The sequence below is a fragment of the Sinohyriopsis cumingii genome, chromosome 5 (assembly GCF_028554795.1).
Source record: "Sinohyriopsis cumingii isolate HCF-2022 chromosome 5, ASM2855479v2, whole genome shotgun sequence".
NCBI classification, from domain to species: Eukaryota; Metazoa; Mollusca; class Bivalvia; order Unionida; family Unionidae; genus Sinohyriopsis; species Sinohyriopsis cumingii.
The window spans coordinates 65152558-65168278 of NC_142965.1; the positions used below are offsets into that span (position 1 = coordinate 65152558).

The following is a 15721-nucleotide window of genomic DNA, read 5'->3' on the forward strand; positions in this document are numbered from 1 at the left end:
TGTCACCACTGACTTCTTTGGCTCAATGTACAATCGTTTCTTTTCCTTCTCAATGAGAGCCTTTTTCCTTTCAAGCTGGTGCTTGTATTGGTGACATGCAGTACACATATTCTGACAGAGGGCTACATCTGTTCTCTCATGCAAGAAATCTTTCTTCTTATATTAATTAGCTGCACTTTTCCAGATGCCTTCTGAGCTTCAATTTTTATGAATGCAGCTTAATTTGTAGATGCTGTTCCAAATTCTTCCAACCATGATTACGCAATTCAGATCTTTCTTGCAGAGGTCACATAATGCCAGTTCTCTGGCATTCAGTTTTCTTATAAACTGATCAACTAAATTTCATCAACTTTTTGCTCCAGCCATTCCCATTTCCATTTGTTTTTTAAACCTTTATCTCAACTTTTTGTGCAATGGTCTCTCTCAACAACTCGGGAAACCATGTTTTGCAAGCATGCTTCTTTTTTCCATTGCCATCTTACACAAAGATTCACTGGATGAATTTAAACTTTTGACTAATCAGAATACTCTTTACAAGAGATGTGTGCTAACTAATACAAGGAATGAATACTTTACAAGCATCATTGCGGAATGGGTCTGGACAGACCGTTTTAAAAAACCGGATCAGAGATGATATACAAAAATATAAAAAAAACAGACTATATCATGTAAAATCTGATCCAAGTCAGGTTAAAAGTGGAAATCCACTTTAAAACAGAAAAATCATGTCTGTACTTTAACAAAATGCATGTCTCTCGTGGTGTTTTTAGAGTCTAGATAACAGTGATCTTGACAACAACTGTGTGTTATTAAGATCAAAACATACTTTAAATTCCAGGCATAAAGTCTAGATAACAGTGGTCTTGACAACAACTGTGTGTTATTAAGATCAAAACATACTTTAAATTCCAGGCAAAAGTCTAGATAACTGTGGTCTTGGCAACAACTGTCTGTTCATTAAGATCAAAACATACTTTAAATTCAAGGCATAGAGTCTAGATAACAGTGGTCTTTCAACTACATATGCATATGTCAATACTTCCATGGCCTTCCCTCTGGCACTACCACAAGTATTCAACAGGCCTTGCTGAACAAATATTTTTTACTGTTATGTAACAAAAAACAGTAAATTGCTTTTTTTTGGTATGGTGTGTCCCATTGACCCCAATTTACTGTTTATAGATACCATAAATTGTTCAAGTCAGTTAGTCTACTGTCATTTCTATGATGTATCACCTTCAGTTTGATGAATCAACCAGTCAACCAACACATGTATCTCTAATATTTTTACTTTCACTCAAAGCCAATTTTGCACCATGTAACAAAATCAAGTAGCAATATACCAGTGCAAAAGGAAAGCATGACATGAACCATACCGCAATAACACTGAAAAGGAAACTATCAACTGCAAGAGAATAATGACTCCATTAAAATCAGACAGACTACTGCATGACAGCATTGAAAATTTCTGAAATATTAATTAAAATCAAGTATTAATAATTTAAAAAATATGAAGTTGCATGGGCAATAGTATTTTCCTTTATTCACATCTAAATTGTAGACAAGACAGGAAACATAATAAGGAAAAGTCAGAAAGTACTGCAATCCTCCAAGAATGAAATGGTGGCCACAACAAAAGGTGACTTCTTGTTGGGCCAGGGGAGGGGGACCAAAATGGTCAAACATACTACTGAGAGTATGGCAAAGTGGTCCCTGATCAGGTGGTGGCTGAAACCAAATGGCATTCTGTCATATCTATTCTATTTTAGAAATAATTAAGCAACTTACCCTGTATGTGTTGAAGCTGGTCCCCAACTCGTACTGAAAATGTCTCCCCTGGGTTGATATGTACATGAACTACATGCTGCTGACCATGTCCCACTGTGGAGGAAGAGGTTGGGGGTGAAGAATGCCCAGGGGAAGTTGCCTCACCACTACTGCCATGCCCTGGGGAATGGTGAGCATTTGGAGAGTTTGTAAAGCGGTGAGGTGAATTTTCCCCCTGATTCTGATGTGAATGGTGTGCTGTGGTAGTGCCGGTTGCTGTAGTTGTTGTTTCTGTAACATTTATATTTGCTGTGGGTGAACCAACCACAAAATGTCTAGGAGGAGATTGATTTCCTTCTCCTAAAGGATGCTGGGAAATGTATATCACACTATCCCTCCCAGTGGGTGAACCTGGAACACACTGGTCAGATACAATATCATTTTTCAGTGAGTCAGTGGGGCTTGAATGTCCATTTTCTATCACATCTACACTCTGTGAGGTATCATTATTTTGATTATTGTCATCTCTGTCTGACATTGTACTTTCTTGGAAAAGGTCGTCAATCCTTTCACTCCTCTTCAGAAGTCTTCTGAATGGTCAAAAAAAAAGACAACATAGAATTATCAACCAAACTTTTTAGAACCTATAAAATATAATGAGAATTACAGGACTTACAAATTCCTATAGAGCATTTCCTAATTAAGTTCATTTTCACACGAGCAAACAAAATATCCTGATGCACATAACTCATTCAGAATGAAAAAGTCAGATACCATCATCTGATATTTGTACAGAGAAAGAGAAAATCAAAATGGACAAGTATACATTTTTAATATTCACTTTCCCATAGGCAAGTGTGCTTTTCAAAACAAAACTTGAAAAGACCTGAATTAAAACTAGAGAATTGGTAAAAGAAATGCAAAACACTTCTGTAAATAGTTCAGTACAATGATGTGTCAACATAAATACATTCTGACAAAGACCATAATATAAGAAATATGTTCTAACATTTCCCAGCAATCCAACAAATACTGCAAGAGTAATGTAGTCACATTCACAAAATTCTGTAAGACACTGTGTATTGATTCCAGTTGGAAATCTAAAAGGGCAACAACTCTTACAAAAAAATCAAGTAGGTACAAAGATTTGTCAAGATGTGTATCTAGAGATAATAAACATATTCTGCACTAAGCTGCAAAACAAAATGCATTCACAGCATTGCATCTGGCTGCAGAACAAACCTGGACAATAATTCTCAACAAAAACTGTGAGATAACAGTGATTTGTTGATATATACAAAACTTATACAAAGTTTCATGGTAATCAAATAAAAACTGAGGTTAGCTGTATTAACATGTTTCTGTTGTATACTAAAGCCAGCTCCAAGTCAACCAGTACAACAGTTCAATCAAAAATTGCCAGAACAAAATGATTAACTGATTACCATAATATTTGCCAAGTTTCATGGCATCCCATCAAATACTGTGTAGTATTCATGAAATTCAATGATGGAAGGATGGAAGAATGGATAGAGATACCAATGGAAACAAAAGTTCCTACTGTAATAAAAATAGTCTTTTATTTAACAAGGAAGCTCGATCAGAATGCAGAGGTATCTGGTCTCCTATGAGATCTGCTGCTTTCGAACAGTCTGCATGCATGTATCTAAGTAACAAAACATGCAGGCAAAAGTAAAGCCACAACATTTAACATTGGATCAATCTAGTGATATAATTTTACATTACACTGAATATATCAATCATACTCAGATAAAAAACACACAAATTAGCATACATAAAGACAAAACAGTTGGAATAAAAAGAATATACAAACAATAATGATATGCAGAAATCAATCAAAATCAAACTTTAAATATTTGAGACATTTTTCTTTAAAACCTTTACAGATGTGGCTGATTGGGGCATAGAATTCCATTTCTGTGTTCCAAAATGTTTAAACTGCATCAAAAGTGTTCAATATTGGGTTTTGGAAATTTCATGTGACCAAGTGAGGTCAACCATAAAGCACAGCACCCATGATTTTCATCATTTTCAACTTCTCTTGTATACTGGTGCATACTACAAATTATAATTTTATACTTTTGAAAGTTTTTCTGCCATTTATTTAAAGTTTATTTTGTCATTTATTTGAAGCCATTTCAGTTCACAGAAATGAATGCTAGATGGTGAGTCAAAAGCAGCATCCAAAATTAGGTGAGCTACTCTCTTTGTATCTTGTTTACTCCGAGTGGCAGAGTAGTCTAAAGAGCTCTCCATTACGGATCACTGCCATCTCACCTCTGTCTGTGCCGGTTCGAGTCTTGGATGCAGCCAATGTGGGTATTTGAGAAAGCTTGCCAGTAGCTTCTCATGGGTCAGTGGTTCTTTCCGGGGTTTTCCTGGGTTCTTCCTCTACCATTAATACTGGCCGCCATGTATAGCCTATCATGTGCTGAAAAATGGCGTTAAACCCCACAACAACAACAATTGTATCTTGTTTATTTTTTCTGACTTTCTGCAGTTTCCTCATACTGTCAAACAGTTGCTAATAACTGGCAACTGTACATGCTGCAGTGCATTATTCTAGTTTGCATGGGTAGTTATTTCTAAGTTTTACTAAATAAAGTTATTTTACTTGATAGAGATCTACTGATAAAAACAATGCTTGTCCCACTTTAACTCACTTTCAAATCACCCTTAAATGTTTTTCTTTCTTAATGTTTATAATAAGTTGACAATTTATTGCAAAAGTTTAAAGCTTCTTATAGCAGAATTCTTCTTTGATGATGCTGTTGCTTTATCTATGTACTCCCACCACTAGAGGCTGGGATATATACAGATGATGCTCCATTATTGCCATATATGAACTCCTGAGGTTATGGCATAAATCTCACATTGGCATTAAATTGAAAATAATTTTCCCATTACTTCTAAATTAAGGAAGTTCTTGGGGAAATTATACCTCTAAGTTTTCAAGTAATGGTTATTTATGCATAATTTTCAAATAAATTAATACACATAATACATGTGTGCTGCATAGGAGTCACAGCCCATAGCACCTGTGGTTGCATAAAAACAAGAACAGTGGTGCAAACTGAATGTTATTTCTTCATTATAAATAGCATTGTAATCAAAGCATGTAAATCAAATTGACATATAGTAAGCATCAACTGTGTAAATGTGTTATTAAATATGACTCATTTTACATTATCTTATGATATTTATAATAATTTTCGACAACTGCTGTAGTTTAAAATATGATGTTGCTGCACGGTTCGATCAAACATTTAGCAAACTACACTGGCTTATTTGTCCTTCAGTCAAGTAAAATATGTCAAATAGTTATTTGAATAATGATGCTTATGTATACCGAGAAAATGGGGCATTCATGAGAAGCTGGCAGTAGCTGTCCTAACCAACACATCTTCCCATCAAATAACAAAAAAAAATGCTGTTAATAAACATGTGAAAAATGTACTCATGGTCCTGTAATGAAAATCACTAGAATGAAATGTTGTTGTTATAGGATTTAACACCATTTTTCAGCACAAGATGGGTTATACATGGCGGCCAGTAGATATGGTGGAGGAAGAAACAGGGAAAACCACGGAAAGAAACCACACACCCCATGAGGAGCCACTGGCAACCTTTCTCACATACCCACACACTGGCTGAGCCCAAGACTTGAACTCACACAGAGGTGAGATGGCAGTGATCATAATGGTAAGCGCTTTAGACCACACCGCCGCAGGTGATGACCATAATATTTACGAAGTTTAATGGTAATCCATTGAAAACAACAGAACTAGTTGCACAATAACGAGTGCCAGAAAGAAGGATGGATAGACAAAAGGATTACTATACAGCCCCATTGACATAGAGGCTGTGATATATAAAAGAAACAATCCAATTAAAGAACTCGCCACACCTGAAAACCTGTTGATGTATGTTAAACAAACTGAGCTCTCTGCCTATGTATTTTAAATTGCCATCTTAATGTTATCAACATAAAATCCTACCCAAATAACATCACCCCAAAACTAGAAACAATACCAATTAAGTTACTCAAAATCATTCAAATACATTTTGATGAATTTTCTACTAAATAAATAAAGCAGCCAAGAAAAACCAACTAGTTTCTAAGCATCCCACATTTTTAAACCCCATGGGTAAGAAAATCATGACAGATCAATAATTATGTAGTGAATATTGTATGCATAATGCTGATTATATGACCACACAATGCAAAATTTAGATACAGAAAGCAGGTCTACATTTATTGATTTAAATGGGAACCTGACAATTTGTAAACTGTACAGTTACACAACAATCATGCAATATTAATGCATGATATGAACGGCCTGGAACAATTCAGTTGTCTGGAAATAATGATGACTCAGTGTTTGTTAGGACTAGAAATGTATTCATAAAACACTGCCCCCACCGATATGATAGGGAAGGGGAACTGAAGGGGAAAGTTCCAAGCTGAACAGCAGCTATAACTACATTAAAATCTTCTGGAAAATGATGAAAATTAAACTTGTCCTAGGTTTTCACAATGACAAGCCTAACGCAACATCTGGCTTCAATCCATGAGATGCTTTAAAAATTATTTATAGAAACAATACAGAAAGTGATTGAACATAATGAGATAGATGGACATGGCTAACACTATGTGTGCCCTTGCAAAGATATGGCTGGGACATAAAAATAATACTGCTCAATGAATTTATAAAAACTGCATAAATTATTAAAATGTATTTCTGGTATTCAAGATGATATTATGACAGTTAATTAGAATTCACTCAATAAGAAAATAAAGAAATGATGATAATGACATTGAAATGTTCTTTAACGAGCCTTCTATATAATGACAGCACCAAGCTAAATCAATTACAAAATTATTACATGATCAAGTCAGTTTTAGCTGGTTTGACAAACGATTTTATGATGTCAAGCATTCTCAGACACTAGGATTACTCGTGTAAGTTTAGTACAGTGCAAACGTTTCTATGTAAAGTTCCTTGTTAGGAGTATGCGGTATATAATTTATGTATTTTGGATCTGATAATGAAAAAATAGCTAGTACATGTACATGTATACATGGTATACTGGCAAGAGCACTTGAGAAGGACTTTGAAAACTTCAGTATGTGTGCATGCAGTAATGCTTAATGGTACCTAAGCACATTAGTGGTTATATGATGCCAGCTAAAAGTAAAATCTATTACTGTAAAACTGAAGAATTGCACACACAAAAAACTAAGACAATTAACCTTCCAAATAAATGTTAGCATGAAGTACAACAAAATAAAATATAACATAACATTTGGTCAAGGTGTATAATGAATATCAAACCTAAATTTGTGCACCAGTGTTTTTGCACATGGCAACCCATGTATGAGCCTACAGTATCACCTAATTGGTTCGACTCTTTTGCATACACCATCACTCCTTACAAAGATTATCATTATTTTCGGAGGAATTTCTAACTTTGCAAATATTATATACTTTGCAAATATTACATACCTCAGTCGGTTTTAGTCATTATTTATCAGACCTCTCATATTAAATAAACTGGCTCTTTTACTCTGTGGTTTGGAACTAATTGCATTTTTAAAACTTTGACAGGATATTGTTCTGCACATTGCAAAACACCAAACTTGTGCTATAAGACCAGGTCTGAATCCTCAAGATACTGGTCCTCAAGAAATACTATGTGTTTCTAGTTTCATCCTAAAAACAAGAGTCCCTTGAACGGAATGATGCTCTACAAAATGAGATTAAATTCCAGGAATCAAAGATGAGTTTCTTCAGTTTATGAGTTAAGTGGTGGGCATACTGGATGTAGGATTGGCACTCCATAACAAGAATTTCAAAATCGCCACCATGGAGAATATATTAGATAATGGATTGGCACCTCAGAAGTAACCATAACAAGATTTACAAGACGATTATCATATTGGCTATGTTGGATTTAGTATCAGAAGCATCATGTAGAACCAAAAAGTCTTCGGTGAAAGCCCCATTTCAACATCACCATGCATTTAAGAGGAATAGCTGTAACAAGACCTCCGAGATGGTTGCCAAAGTGTCTTTACTAGCTGTTAGATCTGCATCATTTTCATTCTGACCCAACTAGACATCTCAAAAAGTCTCCTTGTGAAATCCCCATCAACAAAAAATAGTAATAACAAGATTTTCAAGGTGATATCATATTGTATGTAAGAGTGGCACCATTTTCATTTAGGACCAAATAGTCCTCATAAGAACTCGTTAGATGAAAACTATGTCAGCATGATCCAGGAGGAGTAGCTATAAAAAAATTATCAATATGGTTGCTATAGTGGACATATTGCATGTCCAATTGGTAGTATTTTCACTTCTGACCAATTAGACCGTGTAATGAATGTGTATGAAATGTTGCATGGAAATCCTCCAAAAAGATTAGCAATAACAAATCTCTGCAAATGAGTGAACAGACAAATGATGACAAACAACAGGCCAACTTTAAGCACTTCTGGTAAATGAACTTTAGAGCAAACAACTGAGGTGGTCAGTTGGAATAAGTTTTTTTTAAAGCTCATTTTTTTTTAACTATATTTACAGAAAATGAACCATGGTTGCAAGACCAAATTTTACTCCTTTAAGAAAAGACATTGTCTCTATAACTCAAAAATATTATGTTATATGATAGTTGTATATGCAATCTATATTAGTTAATTACATTACATTACATTGCATTTATGAGATATAACTTGCTTACAAACCAAAACTAACCACAGGTAGCAAGCAGCATGCAAAGGTACTGAATCATGCTTTCAAGATTAGGTCCAGCAAAAGTGTAAAAATATTCAAAGAAATAGTAACAATCATATGTAATTAAAGTGATGCATATTACTGTCACCTATGAATGAAATTAAGTCCACACTGGTCACAATATTCAGAAACTCCAGATGTTGGTGAAAGAGGAGGGGTCTTTCATTTGTATGGTTGGTATATAAACAACAGATGTAGGCAGGAAAACACATTGTCTGTCAAGATACTGTAAACATGGCTATTTTGGTCAGGAGAAAAAGCATACACTAACAACTTTGGATTAAATTGCCCAAGTTTAAACAGTTTAGTCTAATTTGAATGCATTTTTTAAAAAAATCCTTAAGCATTTTTGGGATAACTGTCAGTGAAAAAATATGCAAAATTGTTGCTTGTCCAGTGTTTTGCTTCAACCTGAATTTTGTTTTTGCATATAAAAAAGATAATAAAACGTTTATGAAAAATTACAAGGGATTTTAAAATATCTTGCACATTTGAGAATGTTTTTAACCCTTAAATTTAACCACACAAAACATTTGTCTTCTTCCTGCTATTTAGGATTCTCTAGCAATATGTCCATGCATTAATGTCAAATGACAATGTACAGAAATATCTAACTCCTTGTTAACACATTAACCCCTGTAGGTTTTTGTTGTTTTTGTCTACAATTTGAGTAGGAAACACATTTTGAAAGCTATTTCTGAATACACCCTAAAACACTAACTTCCAGGTGATCTTCCAATAACATACTGCCTAGTTGAGTTAGAAACATCGTTTTTCATTGGCTATTTGGCTCATGCATGAGCAAAAGGGAAAAAGCTGGAGTTCTTTTCTTTCTCTTTTTGCTTAACAGACCCATTATTTTCGTATCAAGACCACTCTTTATTCCAAATGCCCATCTTATCCTACTTTTTGCAAAGGTTCTCTGCCTTAGATCTGAGACCAAAAAGTCTAAAATCCAGACACAAAATTGGATTCTGACCACAGGCGAATTTTGGGTAGAAAAAAAATTAGGTCCAAAAAATGAGGTTTTTCCCTCTGTATTTTGTAGTGCAACTAGAAATTCCAGATTTTTTGGTATTATTGTAGAGCTACATCTGTCTACCTTTCTATAATACCACCCACTTTAGTGTATCATACATGACCTTGACGCTACAGAGCTGGGCAGTCGGCTACTACTTCCTGCCACTTAAACTCCTCGCCAGGGGTTAATGTGTTAACAGTGAAAGGCCAAACCACCTAAACACTACATGCCACATAAACCAATGTTGTATTACAGCGATATTATCCAACAACAATGATGTGAACCATCAGTATGATTAAGGCAATTTACACAGACTGAGGTCAGTGAAAAGACAAAAGCAAATTAATTGCATTATAGCACATATACCTTTGTTCCTACCTATTCCACACTACCAGATCTCAATCTTATCCTGCTTTTAACAAAGATTCACATGTGCAGCTCGGACTAGTTTGCTTTAGATCTCAGGCCAGAAGGTCTTAAATCGGACATAAACTCTGGTTACAGCAACAGGTAACTCTTAGCCTACAAAAGATGGGTCTCAACAATTATGTTCATCCCGCTGTATTTTGTAATGTGAGTTCAAAGTCTACATTATCTGGTATCTTTGTAAAAAAATTTATATCTGTATAACTTTTTGTAAACCTGTAAGACCACCCATTTTCGTTTATTGCAAATGATGTTGACTTTACAGAACGTGGAAGGAGGGTTTAACCTCTCAATACATAAACATGACATGTGTGGTTAATTTGTCAAGTATATATTTCTACTGAAGAGGTATTTCATAAATATGTACAGATCTGCCTCACTTTAAGGCTCTTTATTACAGCACTTCTCCTGTTATAATGAATGCATGGTCGTACATCCCCTTTCATTAATAGATAGTAAAATAATGTTATCATGTACTTCATTATAAGGGAGTGTCACTATAAACAAACAAAACAAGATAGCTATGCCATGATACTGCTCACCTACTGCAATAATTTACCATTTCACGTAGCAGGCTTGTTTAGTTTTGTAAGAACGCTTATGTAAATTGTCTCCCGAACATTATATTACGTTGTTGCTGTTCTCGGTTTATGCCCATTTTTCAGCACATGATAGGCTATAATATGGTGAGCAGTATATTTGGTAGAGGAAGATCACAGAAAAACCCTGGAAAGAACCACTAACTCACAGGAAGCTTTCTCATATACTGAAACTGGCCATGCTCAGGACTTGAACCCACTAGGGCACAGGTGCAATGTCAGTGATCTAAAAAGGCAAACACCTTCAACCGCCAGGTCACCTGGGGCCACACTTTATAATATGTTTGCTTTATTTATTTTAATATATCTTCAAAATAATTATTTCCAAAGATAAATGCATAATATATGTGCAAACTCTGTTGCTCATAACTGAAATCATCCAAGATCTTGATAACTCATTTATGTTTTACAGTAGTGATAGTGGCCATACTGAATATCACATTGGCATCATTTTCATTTAGGACGAACCATACAGCAAAAAAACTCAATGAAAACTATAATGTCTTCATGTCTGACCTTTCACAAGGAGTAGCAATAAAAAGATTTTCAAGATGACCTTGATGTCATTTCTTTAAGACCATCATCATAAGAATCTTCAGGTGAGAACCCCATGCTGATATGATTTTCCATTCTGGTGGATTAGCAATAACAAAGTTTTCAAGATGGCTGCAATGGCCACCATATTGGATATAAGATTGGTGCCATTTTCTTTTAATGAAAACCCCATGTTGATATGATCATCCATTCAGGAGAAGTAGGAATAACAATATTTTAATTATGGCCACTGTGTTCACCATACTGGATCTTCAAGTGGCAGCATGTTCATTCAGGGTTAGCTAGATCATGGTCAGGACCAACTAAACCATGGGATGAATGAATGTAAATGGTTTCATGGCAATTCTCCAAGTACATTATTATTCTACTGAAACAAAATATATGGTGACTCATGTGCAAGGAAGTAAATAATGTTATAAATCACAACAGTAAAGTCTTAATGGCAGGAAGGCAGATAATTAATGCGCCTTGCAAATAATGAATAAATCCCATTTTTTTTTACTGTTAAAATTAAACTTTCATTTTTTTTCTTCAGTTTTGTCCATTTTCTAAATAAAAGATACAATTAAAAAAGATTAAGTTAGTATTTAGTTCACAATTACATGTCCTTGTCACATATACAAAAATGCATTGATTATCATTCGGAGTCATGCAGCGGTCATTCACTAATATGTCTTTAAATTTTCTGGATTATCCAGAAGTTGGACAAGGTTCAGGACTACTGTCCTGGGCCTAAGCTGAACCATCTCAAATAACTGCTAATTTTCTAAACTTCATCAGAATGACCTGTACAGTGTTTACAACTCTGCCATTCAGATACACAAACACCCAAATAATGTGCATGAATGTCACTAGCTGCTGAAGCCATCTGAGGTCTTAATAATACAAGCTTATATAACAAATCAAAACTGGGTTAGAAATATAGCCTCTGTAGCAGCTAAAACATCACCCAATCAGATGCAAGATCACCAGATTAATGTCAGTCAAAATCAAACTCATCCAAGATCTTGACATAAACTTACATAATACATATGAAGTAGGATAAAAATTTAACTATTATAAAGCCTCCAGAGTGTTCAAAAACTAGTGTGGATGAAAAATAGAAAACAGACGACTGACAAGAGACAACAAAACACTGGGCCATAATAGAAGCTCACATGGCCATTGATTAGCTGAGCTGAAAATGAATTAGTAAATAAATAAAAAATATTAAACTTTAGGGTTTTATCTTAATATTTACCAGTGTAATGTAAACTAATAATAATACTAAAAATAATACTTTTTATTTTGTTGGCTTTTTTGTTTTTAACAAGCAACATTTAATGTTATCAGAAGAGTTAGCTTCCTTTGGCTATCCGAGCGCTATTCACTTTGGAGGTGCATTCTCTCTTCCAACACTGTCATAATGAATACAACACAGGCAAGATCCACTTTTTAAAACTGATTTAACCCTAAAAGCTGAAGCGTAAGGTACCACCAGGTATACACAGCACTAAGTTCAAAACAAAATGCAATGATCTGGCAAGTTTTAGTACCAGCTTTCTTATATGGTATGGCATGATTGTGAACACGCATTGAAAATGGTTATTAGGAGAGTTGACCAAACAGGGGAAAGTGTATTTATGAAGCTGCTTGTACATATTACATCAAATACAGTATACCACTGCCTTAATAATGTTCTGACCCTTCAGTCTTTCATCTTGGTGCATTGTCCGAGTCTTAATATCATTCACATTACTGGCACTGAAATCCCATCAAATATGATGGAAAAAGAGCCAGTCTAATGCATTACACTGTGACATCACTGTTACATTATCATATCTGCCATGAGCAACCTAACAGTGTCATTGGTCTTGTGTTCCATCACTGCAAGCAAAGAATCCTGGGTTTTTTCTCTAAAATATTACATAAAATTTCATTTTCTGCATCAAAGCCAGATAAGATCAAAGACCACATTAAATACAATATCAATTAAATGTCATAAAGTTTTCAAACAGTACTGTAAATTTTGTCCAGGTGGCATTTTACCACCAAATTTACATCATGGTGGTAGTGTTGTTATCATACCAAGGAAAGGGAACCCACAGCGAGTTGCATACTGCTCATGGCTAAATACAGTATACAATTTCTCTGTTCACGAGTATTACACAATTTGACATAACCTGTAGCAGTGTTTACTGTAGTCTGTACCATGTACTACTGACCATTGCTTTTATCTTTGGTACCCCAAGGACACATAAACAATACCCAAGAAAATAAATATAAAAGACTGTAACAGTTGATATCACTGACTGAATCAAAATAACTCCAAATGGGCTTACTGAATAGAGCGTACTCATTTACCTTATTTCACAAAAGTAAACAAAATTCCTGTATGTTCCTAGCGTGATATTTTCTTCTTCAAACTTTTTAGGCTGATATAGTACAAAGTACTGCAATCTATAAATCTGAATAGAACTTTCAACCTGGTTGTCACACAGAAAACTAATTTATCCCAGTTTACACCACTTAAAAAGTACTAAGTAACAATATATAAAAATACACCTACTAAAGCCTCCAAAACATTCCCTGGAAAGTTATTTATAGCAAAGGATTTTCCAAACCGATCATCTGATAAAATTGGTACTGCACTCCTCTATTAAATACTACCCTCTGCATGCACATGCATGCAAGCACTAGTCCATGTGACTCACCATGAAAAAAACCCAAACAACAAAAACCTACAGACAACTGTAAATAGCCAAGTCGGAACATGTACTGCACAATGCAAACAATGGACTTATCCAAGCAGTGCAAATATTCTGCATATTTCACAAACTGAGTGTACTTCCTTGTTGTTGACACCCACCTATAAAATATGCACACAGATCAATGTTATGGGCAATTTTCAGAATAGTTCTGAAAGTTACAATGGCTCTTCCCTGAAAACAATTTTCCCTAAGATGTTTGTCCCACAAAGGGAAAAAACTATATTTACCAACCAAAAGTGAGGTTTCATGCTCTAGACTTAAAGAAGGATTTTCTGAAAAGGTTGTCTTATTCTTCAAAAACTAAACAGCAAACACATAGTTAATGTACATATCTTCATATAACCACAAAGGAAGTGAAACTAACAACATAAGAGGTTAAGCCAACATAGGAAACTTGTATCTGTTTGATCAGCAATGGTAGAATACTCAGTAACAATTAGTTCTGCATATCACATTCCAGCTAAACTGAACAAAAATATGTTAAAAATGTCCCAAATGTAAAATCATAATAACAAAGAATAACAACTCTCATTGAAAGAATGACATCTAAAATGTCTAACATGAAACATTAAGTTTCCCAATATGGGTGGGTCACATGAATGTGACTGTAAAATGCAACTATTACTATTAATAGTACAACTGTACCAAACTGAAATTATGGGAAATTTGTGAAAAACAGGATTAAGGCAAACAATACTGTTAAATAATGTAGTATTGAAAATAAGTTTGTTCCCACTTAACTTTCTTAATAAAAGGTTAAATTGTGACAAAACACCGATAATAAGATGAACTGTTAATTTTAAAAAAAACCCACATGATTTAGCAGATTTCTGGATAATCCATGACAAGATTGTTTCTTTAATGACAAGTCTTAAAAGTATCTATGATATTTCTAAATAATGAAAGACATTCAAGATGTTCATCATGGTGGCTATGTTAGATGTAATATCAGCAACATTTTCATTAGGAACAAATATTAGTTAAAACCCATTTGTCAATATAACTATCCATTCAGATGATGGAGTAATAACAAGATTATCAAGATGGCAGTAACTGAGCCTATACTGATGAAAGATCTGCACTGTTTTCCTTCAGGACCAACTAGATATCATAAAAAAGATTTTCTGTCAAAACCTCATAATAATGGATATCAGATCAGAGCCATTTCATTTGGGCACAGAAAACTAAATTAAAATAAATTCCCAAAAATCATAATGTTAATGTCTTGCCAAATTGCTTTATTTTCTTAGTAGGACTCGAAAAACACAAATCGTATGAATGATCTATCCAAGAAGAAACTTTTAAAAAGATGACATTAGTATGCTGCATGCCTCATTCTTGTAAAAATGTCCTTGTATATGAAAGCTATAAAATTAAGCTTGTCAAGGTCTAGGTTCGAGTCTCAGGCTCAGCTAATGTCAGTATGTGAGAAAGATATCCAACAGCTTCTCTGAGGTCAGTAGTTCTTTCCAGGGTTTTCCAAGGTTCTTCCTCCACTATTTATACTGGCCACCATGTATAGCCTATCATGTGCTGAAAAATGGCATTAAAACCTAGATCAACAACATATTCAGGTCTACCCATCTGACTTTGGTAGCATCTCTGTGGCAACAGCAATAAAATTAAAATGGTTGAAGATTCATGCACACCACTAAATACAATTAACCCATATATAGGCTTCTTCTAATTAGTCAGCAGCCTTCTTCCTTCGAAATACAATATTTAATATACCACCACACACATGCTGGTTTTGGAGCTCAGAAAATAACTAGTTGCCTGTCGCCA

General features: G+C 34.6%; 1 protein-coding gene across 3 annotated transcripts in view; it reads right to left on the reverse strand.

Annotated features, from left to right (window-relative positions):
- LOC149799332 (fibronectin type-III domain-containing protein 3A-like) overlaps window positions 1-15721 on the reverse strand; it is a 264342-nt gene that overhangs the window by 186550 nt on the left and 62071 nt on the right. For all 3 annotated transcript variants that reach the window (XM_089958644.1, XM_089958643.1, XM_089958642.1), the window contains exon 2: window positions 1789-2357. In XM_089958644.1, coding sequence (XP_089814770.1) covers window positions 1789-2305 — 517 coding nt within the window. In that variant the 5' untranslated portion in view covers window positions 2306-2357. The remainder of the gene's footprint in view (window positions 1-1788; window positions 2358-15721) is intronic.